This window comes from Diadema setosum, chromosome 6 (assembly GCF_964275005.1).
Source record: "Diadema setosum chromosome 6, eeDiaSeto1, whole genome shotgun sequence".
Classification (NCBI taxonomy): Eukaryota; Metazoa; Echinodermata; class Echinoidea; order Diadematoida; family Diadematidae; genus Diadema; species Diadema setosum.
In genome coordinates, this window is record NC_092690.1 from 27,321,006 (window position 1) to 27,340,743 (window position 19,738).

The 19,738-nt window shown below is 38.5% G+C and overlaps 1 protein-coding gene across 1 annotated transcript; it reads right to left on the bottom strand.

Moving 5' to 3' along the window:
• Positions 1–927: 927 nt before the first annotated feature.
• Positions 928–19,166, bottom strand: LOC140230057 (DNA repair protein XRCC1-like). Its single transcript, XM_072310264.1, has 14 exons — positions 18,928–19,166; positions 17,641–17,838; positions 16,045–16,203; positions 14,949–15,032; positions 14,117–14,231; positions 12,931–13,022; positions 12,390–12,513; positions 11,347–11,515; positions 9,896–10,009; positions 9,216–9,348; positions 8,155–8,267; positions 7,401–7,601; positions 6,459–6,534; positions 928–2,879 (listed from the first exon to the last, which is right to left on the bottom strand). Exons 1-14 carry the CDS (start codon positions 18,976–18,978, stop codon positions 2,766–2,768), a joined length of 1,743 nt encoding a protein of 580 aa, XP_072166365.1. The 5' UTR covers positions 18,979–19,166; the 3' UTR covers positions 928–2,765.
• Positions 19,167–19,738: the final 572 nt, after the last annotated feature.

The following is a 19,738-nucleotide window of genomic DNA, read 5'->3' on the forward strand; positions in this document are numbered from 1 at the left end:
CACTTCTTGACCAGCTTTCGACGTGAAAGCACGGAAACGTCAAGTTGTAAACTCGCGAAACTTCATCATCAAACATCGGACTCTCGAGCTTCTCTCCCTCTCTCAATCTATCTATCTCTCTTTTTATCTCTAATTTCGCCTTCTCGTGGAGCATTCAACAGTGTGCTATTTCACCATTGTGCGACTTCACCTCATTTACCGGAATCGTATTTTGTGTCGCGTTATGTTCTTGTGTATTTGTCAAACGGGAGAAGTGCAATAACTGAACTTTCAATATATTGGAGGACCATTTCCTGCAACATCGACTCCAGGCGCAGCTCGGCAGTGCCGGATATACATGTATTGTGCGTTCAGAATCAACAAATGGTGAGTAGGATACAAATGTATATTCTCTATGCTATATTAACTATCCTACTACGTACAAAACCCCTTCAATCTATTTTTTCTTTGCCAAAATTTGTTGCAGGCACTTTTTCAAGCTTATATATGTTGGAAATGATTAGTTAGAATGGTTAAAAGTTTAAATAATCTAATCTTCACCAATTTTACAAAAGACACAATTTGCATTGAATTTGCACACAATATCACAAATTTGAGCCGTTTTGGGGTTGACATGCATATGCAAAATATCATGTAACTTCTAGATAGAGCACCTGGACTTTGCAAATTTAGTCTCAAAATATGCGGGAGACTTTAATGAAAAAAGACATGAAATGGCTCAGCAATTTGCTTGTTGCGGAATCATAGCGCAATCATTGAATCATTGAACCCCCCCCCCCCCCCCCCCAGTGAAGATAGGGTTACAGCAAGGTAGACTGTACACTGTATTTAGGTATGTCGTTGATATACAATGTACTTTTCATCAGGCATGCTGACTCATGACTTCTCAAAGACAGAAATGAATACATGCACAGCACAATGTACACATACTTGCAAAATACATTTTCCTTTATTTTCACCCTTTCACATTTTGGGCATGTAAAGGCAATGCTTATGTAACTGTACACACAGTAATCATGATAGTACAGGGAAACCCAGTTATAACGAGCTCGGATATAGCGAGATACCCCTTATAATGAGGAGATTCTACTGGTCCCATTTTCATGTGCACATATTAAAATACAGCTGTAGTAGAAACGTGCATACGTTTATAACGAGGAACTGGTTCTAACGAGGAAAAAATGGTGGTCCCACCAACCTCGTTATATTTAAACGGGGTTTCCCTGTTTGCCTATTAATATTCAAACAGAAAGGAAATACAAAACATTGTTCCGCCATATTTCTTTTTAATGAATATTCCGTTCATTCTTTCTCCTGTGTATGTAGACAGTTGGACACAAATGGCAGAACTACTGGCCTACCAAAAATTGATCTACCCTATTTCAACCTGGTGGCAAGTTTTAGATAACTTTTTTGACTGGCATTTTGTAGGCTGGACTACTATGTACACAGATGTTAACACGTCAGAAAATTGTCACATTTGTGGCATTTTGATGCAGCACTGAATTCACATGAATTCTACACTTCAAAATATTCAAGGTCGGCAGTATTCAACTCATTACAGCTGTCAAGCTAAAATATGCAAGTCAAATATCCGTCCATTTAATCATAAATCTGGGCACTTAACATGGTCACTCTCTCTCATTTCTCTGCTTGAAGACGAGATATCAAATGGTTCATCATAAAAACCTTGCCAGCTGAATTCAAGCAACACTGAGATCTAGAATCCATTCAGCTCTCCACAACACACTATACACACACTGTTCTCTTCCAACAATGTTTACAGCAAATCTTAACTGTCATCTCACATTCCTCAAGTACTCACTAGAAATCAGTAAATAAAGCCGATCACAGTGTGTGTATAACACTTACTGGTTTCAGTCACACACACGTCATTCATTCAAGCGTATGGCACATTGCGCCAAGTTGATACCGTTTGCGAACTATTGCTTGTCACCTGGGGCGAACCACAAGAGGTTGGCATCATTCACCAGTTTTCTTGTGGTGGTGGGTATGAGGACCACTTCACCAGGTTAGCACCCTGCTCTTTGCGATGAATGAATGAAGTGGGATCTTTAACATGCGTGAGTTGTGGGTAACTCAGACACGAGACCTCCTTTAATGTCCTATCTGAGGGACAGAGTGTTTTGCTGCTGATACAAGAAGGGATGGAATGCTTACACACAGCATTGATCAGGGAGACTCGGGAATCAAACCCGATGAACATGGATTTGGAGGCAGACACACTTACCTACTGAGAAAGACTTTCCGTCCTGTTTCAGACACGAGTTGAGTTTGGTTGAAAGTCAAGCAGCTCTACTCTATACAGCTCAAATCCCACTATCTGTGGTCATTTTTCGTTCTGACATAAAATTGGTACCAGCCATGTTACGTCGGACAACGCTCTACAATTGTACATTCATTAAAACATTGCAACGGGCCCATTCCTATAGCCATGGTCAAATGCCATCGGACCAGGATTCTCAGTCAGTGTAAACAGTAGACAGTGATATTATGGGCAAAACACACAAGGACAAAGACTTGTACAGAGACTACTCTCATTCTCTCCATATCAAAATATCTGAGTGTATTGTTTGTTTACTCTGCATTCAGGTACATTTAAACATACACGTGTTTTATTATTTAAACATCAAGAAGGTACAAGTGTATGTCCTAACAAATACAAAATCCTTCCAATACACAGAAATCCTAAGACAATAGATTGATGGAATGACAAGGTGTTATGTAAGTGACTGTTCATAAGACTAGTTGGCTGGGACAACTATGTAGGGTTGATAAGGCACCATCTTGAGTTTCTCATTACAAGAAAAAAGCCAACGGGGTCGCACAAAAGTCAAAGATGAGTTCTCTCCAAGGGCCTGGAAAATAGAGAAAATCAGAATATGGAAAATCAGTGACAACCCCATAAAATACAACATGAAAGCACAGATAATTGCTTTATCTCATTTATTGTAAATAGAAATGAATTATTAATCAATAGGACAAAAGACGCATTTTGGAGCATGCATAAATGAGTAGTAGTCATATCAGCAAACCTTCATGGACTGGTATTATAATTTCTACTATTTATTGATTCTTGATAATTATTTCTACATTCAATAGAATTTTACAAGTTCCTAAACACAAGGTGAAACTACAATATTATGTAAATGATGGTTGGCAGTTATTTAAGATAACCTAAACATCTGCCCCCCCCCCCCCCCAAGGAAAAACGCAGTATCTAACATTTTTGGCGATTTTCACTTTTTTGCATAAATATAGTCAGTGGGCAATCCTTCTTCATATGACATATTCAGATTTTTGAAAAAATGTTTAGAAAGCCACTTTTCCGTAACTGCCAAACGCAGTATCTACACTTAACTTGCACTTTCCCCAAGGAAAAACGCAGTATCTACATGATGAATATTTCCCCAAGGAAAAACGCAGTATCTACAAAGCTAGTCTTAATTACCAGACACTGTTATTTATATATTATGTGAATACTTTGCCGGTTGTTCTGTAATTTGAACGTAAATTACTTTCTTTAGATATACTTGCTCAATAATAAGACATAATGTTCAAAATATCTAACCGAAACAATACTGATTAGTAAATATTTTGATGAGATCGTGATCCTAATATAAAACACAGTGTGTGATTAAGACTAACCGAGTGCACATTAAACAATACAACACAACACTGACAGCTTGCAGCTGCTAGCTGCTGCACTGATGCTGTGCAGCAGTCAGCACAGGGCCCGGCTAGTCAGCATACAGTGGGAGTGTGTACTTGGAATAAAACAAAATGTTGTCGTGGGGAAAATTACTCGTGAGCCTAGCCCTCAAGAAAAATTTATCTGCAGAAAATGAGTAAGTTATTCAAAACTATTTCAATATTGAAAGAATAAAGCTGATTGTTTGTCACACGAAGCGAAGTAAACACAATGCATGTTTGTCACACGAAGCGAGGTAAACACAAATGCATACATTTGTGTTTACTTCGCTTCGTGTCATAAACGATCAGCTTTATTCTTTCATCTATTCTACCTCAATGATGAACATTATCCGTACTATAACTTGTTGTGAAGTAACTTTGTTAGGCCTAGACCCTTGTCAAAATTCCTCAGGCTCCGAATCCGAAAGTTTCTTCGAAAGGCAATAGATCTATTTGTGTTGTATCGGATAAACGTCAGGTTATGTAACATGTTACACCCTCCCTTAGATCTAAGTCTAAGTCTTTTAGACTTGTCTAGACAGTAACGTTTGAGTCTTGCGTCTCTTTTCTAATGTTAGACTTAAAGGGTGTGTACAGTTCTGGTCGGGGTGAGGATTTAGCTTTTAACGTTTTGCGAGATATTCAGAAACCACTCTATGAGATGTCAAAGAGCTTGCAATTCTAAGGGGTATCAAAAGTTTATTTGATGAAAATCGGTTTTGAAATGGCCGAGATATCCAAAAACAAGGTGAAACAAAGAGATCCTAATAAAGGTGGGGCATGTCGCCTTTTATTATTATCACTTTTGGGGATATCTCAGCCATTTGAAAACCAATTTTCATCAAATAAACGTTGAATCCTTCTTAAAATCACATGCTCTTTCATATTTCATAAGAGATTTCTCATTATCTCACTTAGAAATGTTCAAAACATGAATCCCCACCTCAACCAGTACTGTACAGTCCCTTTAACGTTATCAGAACTTTCTGGGTCCGTATTCCGAAAGTCTAAAGAAAGATCTAGTGTAGGACTTGAATAGGCCTACTCTAGGGCAGGCCTGTAGTAAGAAGTCTAAAACTTAACCACTTTTTAGAATCCTTAGTCTAGTGAAGTGTCAATGTTCAATTATCTACTCCATACCATACTGTCTTAAAATTACAGAGTTGACAATACTATAGATTAGGGTCCATGTGAAAAGTAGGTACCCACGGTAAATGGACGAAATAGAGACAGTTAAGAAAAGTTGTATTTTAATTCTTATCGGATCTAGACAGTGTCTAGACCCTAACCGGTTAGTGAGACTGGGTTGCGTAAAATGCATGCATGATCCCATGCTGCATGCTACATAACTTACAAGTAAAAAAAGTTACATTACAAATTTACATGACGTTAAACTTAGGTTCAATCCAGAAGGAATAGGCCCTAGGCCTAGAGAGCGGATGTCACTTCATTCTAGACCGGTTCTAGATGTATTTTTTTTTTCTAATCAAAGAGTCCTGGCTCGTGTGTCACGCTTAAACCTTCTGCAGTTCTGACGTTAGGCTATTTTTTTTTTCTGTGAGCATCGTGCATGTATAGCCTGAGGCGGTAGACTCGTGTAGCCTGCTGCGTAGCCAGCCTAGAATAAACGATATAAAAACTAGACCTAGTCTAGATCGATCTAGGTCCAGACATCCGATTTAGATTTATTTTGGTCTAGACAGACTGTAACCTAGACTGTACAGATCTAGATCTAGTATTCTAGATGCTAGTTAGCGGCTAGGCCATGTAGCATCACATTACAGCCCTGGCAAGCTTCATATTAAACACGTATCGACGTAACGTTAGGCCTACAGCAAGATCGGTCTGGGATACACTTTTAAGCAAAACGTTCCAAGAACGATCTGTTATTTAAAAATCTTATGAAGCCTACTCTGTAACCAGGGCATAAATGGGGGGGGGGGGGGGGATGGAGGATGCATCCCCCAGGGCCAGAGAATACTTGAACAATGATGTATGATATACATGCATACATAATTATGGCAGAAGATTAATCCTAGTCATTCCACTGTAGATACTGCGTTTTTCCTCGGGGAAATTCGTTCCATTGTAGATACTGCGTTTTTCCTTGGGGAAATCAGTCAATTGCGTGGGGTTTCCCCAAAGTATCTACATTTTCATCAATAACTGAAAAACAAAACAAAAACACAAAATGATATTTTCCAGGAAAATTGGTAGCTAGATAGACTAAAATTCCACAATGAAGGAATTTCTCAAAAGAGTATATTTTCCAGGGGCTTTGGCAAAAAGATAAAATGGTGAATATCTCGGTTGTTTAGAAATGGAGCTGGATGTAGATACTGCGTTTTTCCTTGGGGGGGGGGGGGGGCAGACATATGGGTTTGTTTCTACATACACTGTGTACAAGCTAATTTTGTATTGTAGCACTGGAGAATATTATTGATTAAGGCTAGAAGAAAATAGAGTATGATGAATATTTCCTGAGGTTATTATTCTCACAAATTTTGGGAATCGGGTGCTATTTGCAAAATATTAACTCTGATTCCCACATGAATGTGACATGTACGCACACATTTCTCTGATCAGGATACTGTACTCCACTATTGTGAATTTGACCACTCGCGAAATTGTCAGAAAGTCCCGATTTGCGAAAAATTAGACTCCCTAAATATACGGAATATACAGCAACTCTTCATGGATGTATGAGTCAAATAAACACCGATTCAATGGTGAGAGCACATTACCTGTTCGAAAGAATCATCCCAGCTAGAATTAGTGATGACATAGTTGACTTGGTCGCTCATGTAGTTCTCCACCAATCTTTGGGATGGGGTGAGGAAAGAAACAGACAATATAATGAATCACAGATCAGCAATTTTGTGTTATAAAAATCATGAATTTCATTGATTTCATGAATAGGCTTTCCCTAACATCTGCAAACTAGACATACTTCTCCACAGTATCAGGAACAATCATGAGTCTCTATTTTTAAACATTTTCTGTAAGATTGCCAACTATCAGGTAGTAGCATTTCCTTCATCCACAAAAGCAATGTCTGAACATTCTTTGAATGACATAATAAAGAAAGATTGAGTCTCCTCAACAGCCACTGCATTCAGACGATCCGCCGCTTCACGGGGAATGTCCCGTTTGCAAGGACTTTCCCCGGCAATCTCATCATGTGAACGCTCGGTCATGATTTTGTACCCCTTTCAGTGGGGGATTTCAATGCATGTGTGGACGGTCGACCGTAAAACTCTCCAAACTGCTCCCATAAAGCGGGGGATCGTCTGAACGTAGGGTGTATGAAGGTAATAGTTCAAATGAAAATGATGAAATGGAAATGTTATGTATGTGAATTTTAGGGCAAAGTAATACCCATTTCTAATCAGTAATCATTTACAGTGTATAAACAAAAAAAATTGAAATCTGGTGCAATTTTACATTCACACAGCTGATCTCTAGAATGCCAGATGCATTCCCCGCAAACAAATTATGAACTAACTCTCAGGATTAGATGAATTCAATTTTACATCTGTGATACCATTTGTTTTACCATGACTTTCAAGATGGTGCATATGGCTGGCTGAAGAGTACTAAGCTTTCATCTTGTCTAGCTTCATGTGGAAAAAATGCATCTTTTACACAAATTGACAATTTTAAAATTGAATAGATGGTCTTCATACCCGTTAAAGGCAACAATAAATCGGTTGACCTGACGTCTTTCTTCTGGGTCAAACTTTCCATAAAGCAAGAAATGCTTGCCACTCAGGAAATCGGGAAGATCTGGAATATCTCCCGGGCTTGAACTTGAAGTTTCTGGTTTTGAGTCCTCTTCCTCATCAGTGGAACCACCATAAGGGTCTTCTGCAGGTTTGTCGCGAACTCTAGAAAGAGGGAAGTGATCATGTATGAGGACTGCAATAATACACCATATCTTCTCTTGTCTGTTACACCACCGCTTGCTGAGTGCATAAATGCTTGTTACTGTAAGAGCATGAACTCTTGTTACAAATTTCACAAGGGCAGAAACATCTTACTTCACATACACAAGTGCAAGTCGCTCCTCTTACAGTGTAATGTCAACTTCGAAGTCTAGCACTTAGTAGAAGTACAGTTCTTTTTTCAGTTTATGTCTTCTCTAGAAAATGACTAAATATATAATACTGATTATATTGGATGGCTCTAATTCATAGAATACCAGGGAATATTGCACTCTTTAGGGCCAATATTCCTTGCTATCCCATTCACTGCCATCTAATATGATATAACTGTTGGACTGCTACCTAATACTTGAGACAGCTGTGACCATGCCACACGGACACACTCAAGACCTTAACCCTTTGAATACTATTCCCAAGTGAACTCATGCAGGACCTGTCTATGGGAAATGCGTGTTATTGCAAAATCCGCTTGCCCCTCAACAGGCAAATGGCCAACCTTTGAATCTCATCTTCTGTATCCTCTCCTGAGGAGTCTCCTGCTAGAGGCTCCGTGTTGTTTCCATCATCATCTTCAGGGGCAAGACCGGCGTCACTTTCCTTGCTGGATTTCTGAAATTCACAGAGAAATGAGATCACAGTCAGGGTCAATCTTTTTCTTTCTTTCTTCTCTTCCGAAGAGGAATGAAGACAGGCAAAAATAATTCTCAACTCAGGGGAGGCTGCTATAATAATTAAATGATAAATACTACTACTGATAGAGTTAGTGTATTTTCCATGTGCAATCAAACCTGTCTTAGCAACCACCTGTCTATAGCAGCCACCTGCCATTGTACCATATACAGCCACTGAAAACAATTCCCTCCATGAGAAAAACCATGCTCAGCAAGCTGTCTGTAGCAGCCACCTGACTATAAAGGCCACTTTTTTTCATCTCCCTTGGGTAGCTGCTGTACGCAGGTTTGACTGTACATACATGTTCAAATGTGATTTATGATGGGATTATTACTGAAACAAGTGAGATTTTAGATACTTTTTGGAAGACGATTATATTCTCTTGACTAGACAGGAAGGAATGCATAATTTTTCTTTTTTTTTTTTTTTTTTGATATACCACAGAGCCTCCTGCAGATTCAGGGGGAGGTGGCAGCTTTATGCCTGGTGTCATGCACACATACTGCATAAACACACACACATACACACAGACAGGCAAGGAGTTTTTTTTTTTTCAAATGGAATCTATTGTATTTGCTTGGAGAAAAGAAAAGAAAAGTCTTGACTTCAGCAAGGTACTCATAAAAAAGTCATTTACTTTACTGTTACACCCGCAGAAATTTTCATGAGTGACCTTATTGCACAATGCTGGGTGAGATGAATTTCATGCAGGTTTAATTCCACCAAATCATGATACAAAATGAAGTTAGATAGCAAGCATAAATATTTGTGTGCTTTTGTTTTTGCCCTAGCTCCATGTCACGTTGAAATGTCTGAAAATTCCCAATTTCACAGCACGCAATTGAGGTAAGAAACATTTAATGATCAAACATCCTGTGAGCATACCTTAGGAGTCGGCGTTGTTCCTTTTGATTTTTCTTTAGGCGAAGGCTTGGCCTTGACAGGCGTTTCCACTGCTTCCTCATCTTCTGATCGGCTGTCGTCACTCGAACTATCTGCCAAATTCGTCAACTGGTACCTGCAGAGCATTACAAAAATGTCAGACACCATTATAATGTAATTTGTGCTTGTGGTGATGAAAAGTGTTAATCAGCATTGCTTCACACTCTGACTACTAATTAGGGCCATGGCAAAGTGGCTAAAAATTACGTCACAAAAAGGGACAGAAAATTCATCACTCATTTTTGAAAGGTATTAGAGAGTCCTGATTACTTGAAAGTGTGAAAAATCTTACAGAAATTTTCTGACAACTTCCCTCTATAAAAAGACAACAAAAAGCCACAAACACATGATTGCTGCATTTCTTGCCAGAGATAATTTGTTAGAATTACCAGAATCAAACTCCTTTTATGTGTGACAAATTTTAGAAGCTTAGCTTTCAACATCATCATTATCTTTTTTTCTTTTTTTAAACCAAGAATAATTTCTCAGGTTTTATCACAAAGGAAGGCTTTTCTAGCCCTTTTTGATACATCACCTTTCTTCTCTTGAACAAACTATAAGTCAGTAGGACATTATGGGGAAAAAAATAAATGACACAAAAAGTATCTAAAATCATTTATTACCGTTTCCATGGCAACAACGTCCTCTTCCTGTAGCAATCGGAAACCCATTCCTTTTTCACAATCCTCCCTTTGCCCTTGACTTGGTTGAACTTGGGTGTGTTGGCAAAAGCACAGCTGTGGGGAGAGAGAGAGGAAACACAACATATATAAAGGGAAATGAAACCCCAAAATATATATGCAGATTGTGTGAATGCGGCATAATTAGTAGATCACATCAGTGAAAGTCTGACGAAAATTGGGCAATCAGAAGTTGCGAATTTTTAAAGTTTTGGAGAGCCACTGCTGGACGAAAAGACTATCACAGATTGTGACGTATCAAAAGGAGAACGATGTAAAGAAAGTATGGAGAAAATTCCTCAAAATTTCTTCTTTTTTTTAAATCCAAAAAAGTACACATTCCCTCAACTTGTTACTGACAATTGGTGATGGTGATATTATTCTCCCTACTTTCTGACAGAGGCAATTCAAGTGCTCTTTTATTGTGCTAGACAAGTGGAAACATGCTGGTTTTTCTTCATATTTTCTTTGCAATGTTTTTCGCATGCAGCATCATGAACTAGTAGTCTTCCCATATAGTGATGGTGGCATAAAAACTTTAAAAAAATCATGACTTTTGAATGGATTGTCTCATTGTTCTCAATATTTCACTAGTGTGTTCTAATAATATTGCTGTATTCACTCAGCCCTCATATTTATTTCGGTTTCATTCCCCATTAAACTCTGACACCAAGGAAAGTACTGTTGTTACACTTTCCAAGCACGAGGAATACTCTGCACTAGTGTGTTTGCTAATAACCACAGTTGGTTGACAGTAAGAAATCTAATGGTCATTCGCATGGGTGAGTGTGCTCTGGGAGAACATTGTCAAATTATCACACTTCAGAAATTACATAATTGGTTGTTGGGTTTGAAACCAAAAATATTAATCAGCACGCCTAGAAATCCTGAAACAGGGCTGAAAATACAGATCATTCTGTTCATGAGAGCAGTACATGCAGAGAGATTTTTGTGACTCTATATGTACCCTGTACTACACACTTAAACAAGTAAAAAAAAAAACTGAACTAGAAATGTGACTAGTGCAAATGGTATGTCTCCGCTATATTGCATTATTCTCCCAATGGGTCTACACCACATCTTGACAATGTGTGACGACAGTTTCACATGACTGGACAAAACACTGATCCTTGACTTTGATCCCATGGAACACAACTTTCTCCAAATAATTACAAACTGCTCCGCTCAGCTTCATCCTCGAGGTACATAAACACATGTTTAGTACATATGCCAGGGTCAATTTTGATAACTCAAATCATTCTTACATTGAGTCATCCACAAATACAATTATGGACAAAAGGATAGACAGACGGACAGCCTGAAAACATAATGTCTCTGGTGACACTACCTGGCAGAGGAGTTTAAAAAAAAAAGCAGTATCAAAAGATTCTCACATGAGATGCGTGCATCCTGGCCCCCAGTCTCCCCGGTACTGTGCCCCCATGTCACTGGCTTTCTGCCTCAGTTCGCCCCTCAGTGGATTCTGGAAGCCACTCAGGACAAAGACCACGCCCTTCATGAGGCTGCTGAAGGCTTCACCGGTCGCCGGCTTCCTTGATGAGTCTGTGGGCAGAAAAGGTATAACACAGAGAACAGGATTTGTGAAAGACAGGCTTAACAGGTAATATGAGGAAGAAAGAGAGAGAGTGAAATAATATCTCTTGCACAGATTAAGTACAGATCCTCATGTGAATGAAGAAAATGTCCATTCATAGTTGGGATTCACATACAGTTCAACTCCACATAAGAGCACATACGGCAAATAGTTGTCCAAGTCAATGAAAATAAAAAGTCCTACTTGACATTCACAGCCGTACACACATCATCCCTCTGTACATGCAGAAATTGAATATCATCTACATTCATCAGTCCGATCAAGATCAACAGGCAAGGAGCCAACTGTATTATGAGTGGGTCTCCCAGTAACTGGGAGTGAACATTGATCATTACACTATATAATTCTCATGAACCCTTCAGTGGCTTCGTAACTCAACAGTCTAACAATTCACGATGCAGTTTGTATAATAATAAAGTTATACAGTCTTGCTGTTATACCATCCTGGTCCTAAATTACAGTTGTATGGAGAAGGATGAGAAAAGCTGAACAACATATACTGTATAAGCCAAATATTTCGCAAGGTTTTTATTTTCGTGGATTGTCGCAAGTCAGGTGGTATTCGCAAAATTAAAGACACGCGAAAATAATGACTGATTCAGATATGAATGTGACACACACGTTAAACATTTCTCCGTTCAGTACACTACTCCGCGGTCGCGAATTTAACCACTTGCTAAGTCGTCGGGAAGTCCCGAATCGCGAAAATTTAGACTTGCTAAATATATGGCGTATACAGTAAGTCGATTGAGAGAGGGGAATGAAACAGGTGAATGCATGCACCATGAAGGCTGCTATAAAAGAGGCTTGAATAAAAATCACCTTTTGTCTTCTTCGATGGTGGTTCTACTGATGATTTGGCATCTCCATGAGGCTTGCTGGAAGAACTTTCCCCTTTCGTCACTTCTTTCTTCTCTTCTTCTGAAAGTCTCCTCTTGATTGAAGGCTGTTTGATAAAACATCAGTCGTTGAGTTTACCAGACAGGAGCTCCAAAGTACATGATACTTATGTACAGAAACAACAGAGGAACATAAACGCACTAAGCTTTCTCAACATCATCACAATAATCCCTTTCTTCTTTATTTCACATTCTTGTCTTGCGTACAGATACCTGACAAAGATTTGAGAAATAGCAAGCATGCCAAAAATACAAGCATTCATTCATTTGCAATGGACATACATGTATTTATAACATTTCAGTGGTCATCAAGTGTGACTGCATAAAGCACCTGAGTCTGGTAAGTTTTATGCCAGACCCTTTTGATGTATTACAAGAAAATTTCAAAATGGTGGAAGATGAATTTGGAGCCCTTCTGAAAACTACGTTTTGGTTTAGTCGAGTACAGTCTTCATTTCTCTCACCTGTTGGGTGCCATGAGGAGATGCGGATGTCGCTTGGGAGGTGGTTGCCGAGGAGCTTGTCTGATTGGATGCTGCCCTCACAGCTGCTGCAGCTGAGTGATAATAAACCCATTCCATTAATGTCAAACTCTTTCAGTTAGACAAATGTCACAAATCTTTTACACCAACAGATCCTCAGAGTAGTTACTACTTCATGTATGTGTACATGTGCACAGACTTTTAGTTCAGTTTTACTTTATGACACTGCACCTTTTTATGTTGCATGACACATGGGGCTCATAAATAAGTATCACAATCTATCACTGCAGAGTCAATAGGCAGACTGTATGCAGATTTATTTACCAGACATGAGAAAGCAAACTCGCTTCGAAGAACAAAACAAATATTTGTTTTGTTTGTGAACAATGTTGATATTTGATGTTTCAATATGATTTCAAGTACAAATGTATTTCACTTTTAAAGGACAAGTTCACCTTCATAGACATGTGGGTTGAGTGAATGCAGCAATATTAGCAGAACACATCAGTGAGAGTTTGAGGAAAATCGGGCAATCCGTTCAAAAGTTATGAATTTTTAAAGTTTCTGCTCACTCAAGGCTGGATGAGAAGACTACTATAGCTAGTGATGTCACATGTGTACAACGATATAAAGAAAGATTAAAGAAAATTCAACATATTTTCACTTTTCTCACATAACAAAAGAACACTTGACTTCTCTCTTTCAGAAGGCAGGGGGAATAATATTACCCTTAACATGAAATGTCAGTAACAAGTCGAAGAAATGCGCACTTTATTCAAAAAGTAAAGTTTTGTGAAATACTTTTTATTTTCTTTATGTTGTTGTGCGCATATGACATCATACCCTGTAGCAGTCTTCTCATCCAGCAGCGACTGTGCAGATACTTAAAAAATTCATAACTTTTGAACGGATTATCCAATTTTCCCCAAACTTTCACTGATGTGTTCTACTAATATTATTGCATTCATTCAATTTACATGTATATGAAGGTGGACTTGTCCTTTAATAGCCTGGCTGTCCTTAGAAACAAAGGTGAAAAAAAAAAAAAAAGAGTCATATGGATCTACAAGAAAACCACTGTCAGCACATACCCAGAACATGACAGAACATCTTTTGTCTTTTTAGAGAAACATGTCAGCAAAATGGATGAGATCATCTTGTGTCTTACCAGTTTGAGGTTTCTGTGCTTCAGGGCTCTCTTTCTCCCGGCTCTTGAAGAAGCTGCCTACGGACAGGGATGACTTGCTGCCTTCATCCTTCAGCTTAAACCTGCCAAGAGTTGTCTGCTGGGTGGAAGGGGCAAAGGGGTGGAGAGAACGAAAAACTGACAGGTTTGAATTATTATCCATTTTTGTATAAGGCTTTGTATTATGTTCATTTTCTTTCACATTCAATTTTTTTATGTTTGTCTTAAAGTTTATGTAGCCATTTTCATATCATAAAGCTTAGTATGTATGCTTGATTTTTCTAGCTATTCAAAATAAAGTTGATGATTTCAATTCATACCATGGGTAGCCACTTATCAAAGAATGTTTCATTGCTTTCATGATGTATGATTAATGTGTTATCCTTTTTATTATGAATACTGTGTATACAACATTGTTCATTTTAACTTTGTTTTATTTTTACCTCTTCTCAGACTCATTGAAAAACAACCATTGGTAGACATGAGTGGCTGCACTAAAATAAAATAAACTCAAATTGATCTCATGCAAAAGGCTAGTAAGCAGTCAGCAATCACCTCTGGATACTTTTACAAAGGAATAGTATAGTTTTGGTTGAGATAGAACTTCTTGTTTTTGGATATCTAAGCCATTTTAAAACCAATTTTCCCCAAATAAACTATGAATTTCTATTGAAATGGTATGCTCTTTAACATTTCATAAAATGATTTGTAAGTATCTCACTAAAAGTAGAAAGCCGAATCCTCATCTCAACCAATACCATACCATCCCTGCAAAGGGGGCGGACTTTACTGCGAGTTAAGTTGGGGCTCTTACCTGAGTGACCGTGGAGCTGGGTTGGCCATCCCCACTTCCTGGCGGTCCATGGAACTTGATGAATGACAAACCATACTTGATGCGCTACATATGATTGGCAGACAACAAAATGAAACAGCATTATACACCTTGACATGTTGCCTGTTCTAACAAATGACGCACAGGTCTGAGTGCGTCAGTCAGAATTGTGTGCGTAAGGTAACTATGGAATGCTTAACCCACGAGGCGAAGCCGAGTGGGTTTAGGCTAAATTCCATAGTTACCGCATGCACACTATATTCTGACTGACGCACAAAAAGACACGTGCGTCATCTGATTTATAGAATGGGTAAATTTCTTGCCAAAAACCCATTTTTCTATCATGTTTAAATACCTGATGACAAAATTACTGGATGCATTTCCTTTTGGCTTGCCGTAAACGAGCGTGTATCAGTTTTTACTGGACGCATGGCTAGCCGTGCATTAGATTTTACTGGATGCATGGCCAACCGTGCATCCAGTAAAAACTGATGCATGGTTGTTTTAGCCAATAGGCGTCTCGCACTGAGTGCGCGAATGCTTGCTCAGTGCGCGAACCTTTGTTACAAGTACCGTGTACTCTTGCTACAAGTGCGCGATAAATGCTTACCACTGTGACTCAGTGTGCGGCCAGTAAAAATCAACACATAGCTCTCGACCAATGAGATCGCAGGATTCTCGCTACCCATTCTATAATATTAAATAAATGTTATTCATTAAATAAAATACAGCACTGGCACAATTTCTTTCTTTTTTTTTCTGTGCAGATCGCCAGGTAATATTTGGTATTTTCTGACAGCTCTGCCCTAAAAAGACTGGGGGGGGGGGGGGGGGAGGGGGCATCATGGCCTGAAATTTTTGTGAATGCATAGTGTAGACAAGAATCTCGGATACACACATTGTAATGTCACAAATCTTGGCTCTTGCAAAGTTTCCGAAATTCAAATGCACCCCAAAATTTTAGGTTTTATAGTATTTGAAAAAAAAAAATACTGCAGCTGAATCCTCTCAAATTCAACATAGTTTTTGTGTTTTGTTTTTTTCAAACCGAAATAACATTTATGAGGGATTAACAAACCTTGTTGAAAGGCTGCGTGCACACAATCTTAATTCTGTCAAATTTCTTGTCAGCAACTGCCTTGGAGAGACTCTCAGGGCCGAACATTCGGACACGGTTGATGTTGGTGTTGTTCCTGCTCTCCACGGGTGACATGAAGGATGATGCTACAAGAATCACCTGTTTCATGCAGTAATGAAAAAAAAAAAAACAACAACAACAACCAAAAACAACAATGAGACACAGTGGATGTTACAGACTGTAAAATCATCCCCAAATAATGGGCCATAACAGTTAATAGCAAAATCAAAAGGAGAAATAGCTCATAAGGTTAATCACAAAAGTGTATCTTAACTCTATTCAAAATAAAATCAATGCAGATCGTGTGTATTTCAGTTGACAGGTATGCAGGCTCATCAAAATCAAAAAGCCATCTTCATATGTAAATCATATGTCACTTTTGACACTGCATGATATTCAGGTAGTGATTGCCAACTTTCGCAGAATATTTCAAAAACTTTCCCCAGTCCAAGATTGTAGTTACACCTACATGCTACAGTGCACTCCCGTTATAACGAAATGCTCGGGACCAAGTTTTCTTTCGTTATAACGAAATTTCGTTATAACCGAACAAATACAATATATAACGAAAACAAGAAAACCACATATATTCTGTTTGCTGAATACTTATCATACACTGGAAAGCTATGTGAAATGTAATGGGATAATTGTATCACAATAATAAATGCAAGTTCCCCTCAAAAACTGTGCGTGACACAAAGAGCGAACACACAGTGGTGTGAAGCGTTCACCCATGCAGAGAAGCTATAAATGCTTGTTCCGCTACAAATTTTCGAAAGCAATTCGCATTTCGTTATAACAGAGCACATTTCTTTTGTTTCTCTTTGTCTGTGGCGCTCGGAAAAGACTTCGTTATAACGGAAATTTCGCTATAACCGTGTTCGTTATAAGCGAATTTTTTACCATAGACTTTAATGGTGATAATTTTGGGACCAGAAGATTTACTTCGTTATAACGAAATTTCGTTATAACCGTGTTCGTTATAACGGGAGTGCACTGTATAATGTACAATTGGAGTTGAAGTTCATTTACAGTGATAATAATTGAAGCAACAAACACAGATCTCCTCTTGTTTTTTGCACACACAAAAAGAGAGAATAATAATTTTATCAATTTAATGTTCATGCCAACTGTTAGAGAGTTCTGTTTCATGGTAAAATTAGGAAAAAATCAAAATTTCATAACTTCCTTATTTCTTATCCAACTTTGATCAAATTTTCATTGTTGTGCCAAGGAAATCTGTACTCATTCCTTTCAGACTAACTTTCAACTCTACTAGAACAATTCCCTTTTACAGCTTAGGAATTGTATCAAGACAATTATCCTCCTCTCTTCCAAGGACAATTACATTAAATACCAGTTAGAGACAGGGTTATAGAGAAGAGATTAGGGCTATGGTTAGGTTTATGGTTAGAATTTGGGTTTGAGGGTTAGGATAAGGTTCAGAATTAGGATTAAGAATAGGGTTAGGGTCAGGGGAATGATCTGGGGGGTAATTGTCCAGGGGGTAAATTGTCCCAGGCCCCTGATGAATACCTGGAAGTCTTCTTTATCCGAGGCAGCATTCCCTCCGAGAATCTCAACGAAAGCAGAGGCTTCATTGCCGACATCAATGGAGTGAATTCTGGTAGACTTTTCAAGCTGGAGTATGGCTGAGGCCTGCTTTTCCCCTTCACTGCCGCACGTCCATTTCTTGTAGGAATCTCCTTTCAAAAGGTTGTCTGAGCGGTGAAGCTGTAATTGGGCAACAACAATTACCAAAACAAAGCCTATATGATAAAACAAGAGTCCGTTAGTATGGATACCTTTAGTTTCAGAGTTCTTTACCCTGAATATTTCAAGTCAGCTGTATCACTTTACCACTTTATAGATGTGTCTTTAATTTCGCGAATAGCATTGCACCTGACTCGCGAAAATAAAAACCTCACGAAATATTTAGCGTACACTGTATGTACAGTACTTTAATGTATTTTAAACCAAGTAAAATTTAACAAGTTACATCATTGTAAATCAGAAACAATCAATTCAGCCAGCCGGCTGGAAAGTACGACAATATCTATAGAACCATCTTCATTCCCAATAGGGTGTTCGAATTCTGTTGGAACAAGAGCAAACCGCACTATTAAACATTTAGTAGGGCCTAGCTAGTGTACTTTCACACCCGTTTGTCAAATGATCTCCAACCATAAACATGCACAAACTTGTGCAAAAGTACACTAACCTTAGCGCCAGATGCTTTTACCTGAAGTACCTGAACTAACGTAAAAGTGTAGGTCTACATGCCTCCTACAAATTTTGTATGATGCTGCTCAGCTGTTCAGACTTTGCAGGGCCTTTCAACAGATAAAATTTACATTTTGTACACAGCTCACACTGACTCACAGACAGGCATGGCACACACAGGCAGCAGGACAATATTATCAAGAGTCTTTGAAGCTCCTTGACATCATGTTCATGAGCAATAGCCAATAGGCAATACCAACAAGGCAATACAATTTAAAATTACTTTACAAAACAACTTTTTGAACTACAAATAAAATTTACTAGATCTAGATTCTAGTTGTTCCGACGTCACTCTCCTCGCCACCAACATCTGATCTGCGCACCCCCTATACCATGTCTGGTTGTGGTTGGCCCTTACGTAGGGATGTTGGACTGTAAACATGGTATTACTATGTATTATGGTAAATTTACTAAACCCTGAGGACAGTGAGGTCTGAAGAATATGGTCAAATGCCGCGGCTGCTGACGCGTTTAGCTGGACCCGCACTATGCACGCGAAGCGAGAAGTTGCGGCACAAAGAAACGTGAATCTTCGCTTACCGTATCCTCGCTGCTGCAAGAAACAACTCGCTGAATTTGAATGATCGTCATATTCTGTTCTCTCAGCTTGCTGATTTTAAAGAGAACAGACACATATGATAGACGGCAGGCAACTTAGCCTTTCGAGCAGGAACAGTGAAATGAATTTCAGGAAGTATTTCCACCACTTTTCGGATGCAATGTACAAACACTCAGCTAATGTACACGAATATTAACGTGTAGTAACAGTAGGCCTACATGTGTACGTGTACATACAAAATCGTGCACTGAAACAGGAACACCCGAGTCGCGATAGCTAGGCTTACCGTGATCATGCGTCGCGGGTTAATCAAGATCGGACTTGATTCCCCGCGGATGAATGTTTAGCCTTTCTTACGCATCAAATATCAAATATGTATTGAATAAAATATAATTTTGTAAGAAAATCTAGATATCAAGCAAAAATAGACATAATGTATTACACTTTAAAAAGTATATTTGATTAAAATTGCATCATAAATTCGAATAAAACTATATTAAGTATATTTTGTACTTAATTAAGGCCTGGCGTAAAGGCTAGCTAAACTTCCAGAGTTAGCTTTGTGTTCAAACAAGATACAATGTGTACATTGTACAGTATAAAAGTAAACGAATGGCCAACTTTGGATTGGGCAATAACTGATCATGATGATAAAATCCATATATATTTGTCAGAGCAGGTCTGTTTCTGCATTTCAAGTTCTTTATCTAAAAACGTAGATTTCAAAAGAAGCAACTTAATTTTGTTGCTTTCGTTGAATTCATGAAATACAAAAAGAAAATCGAGCACAAT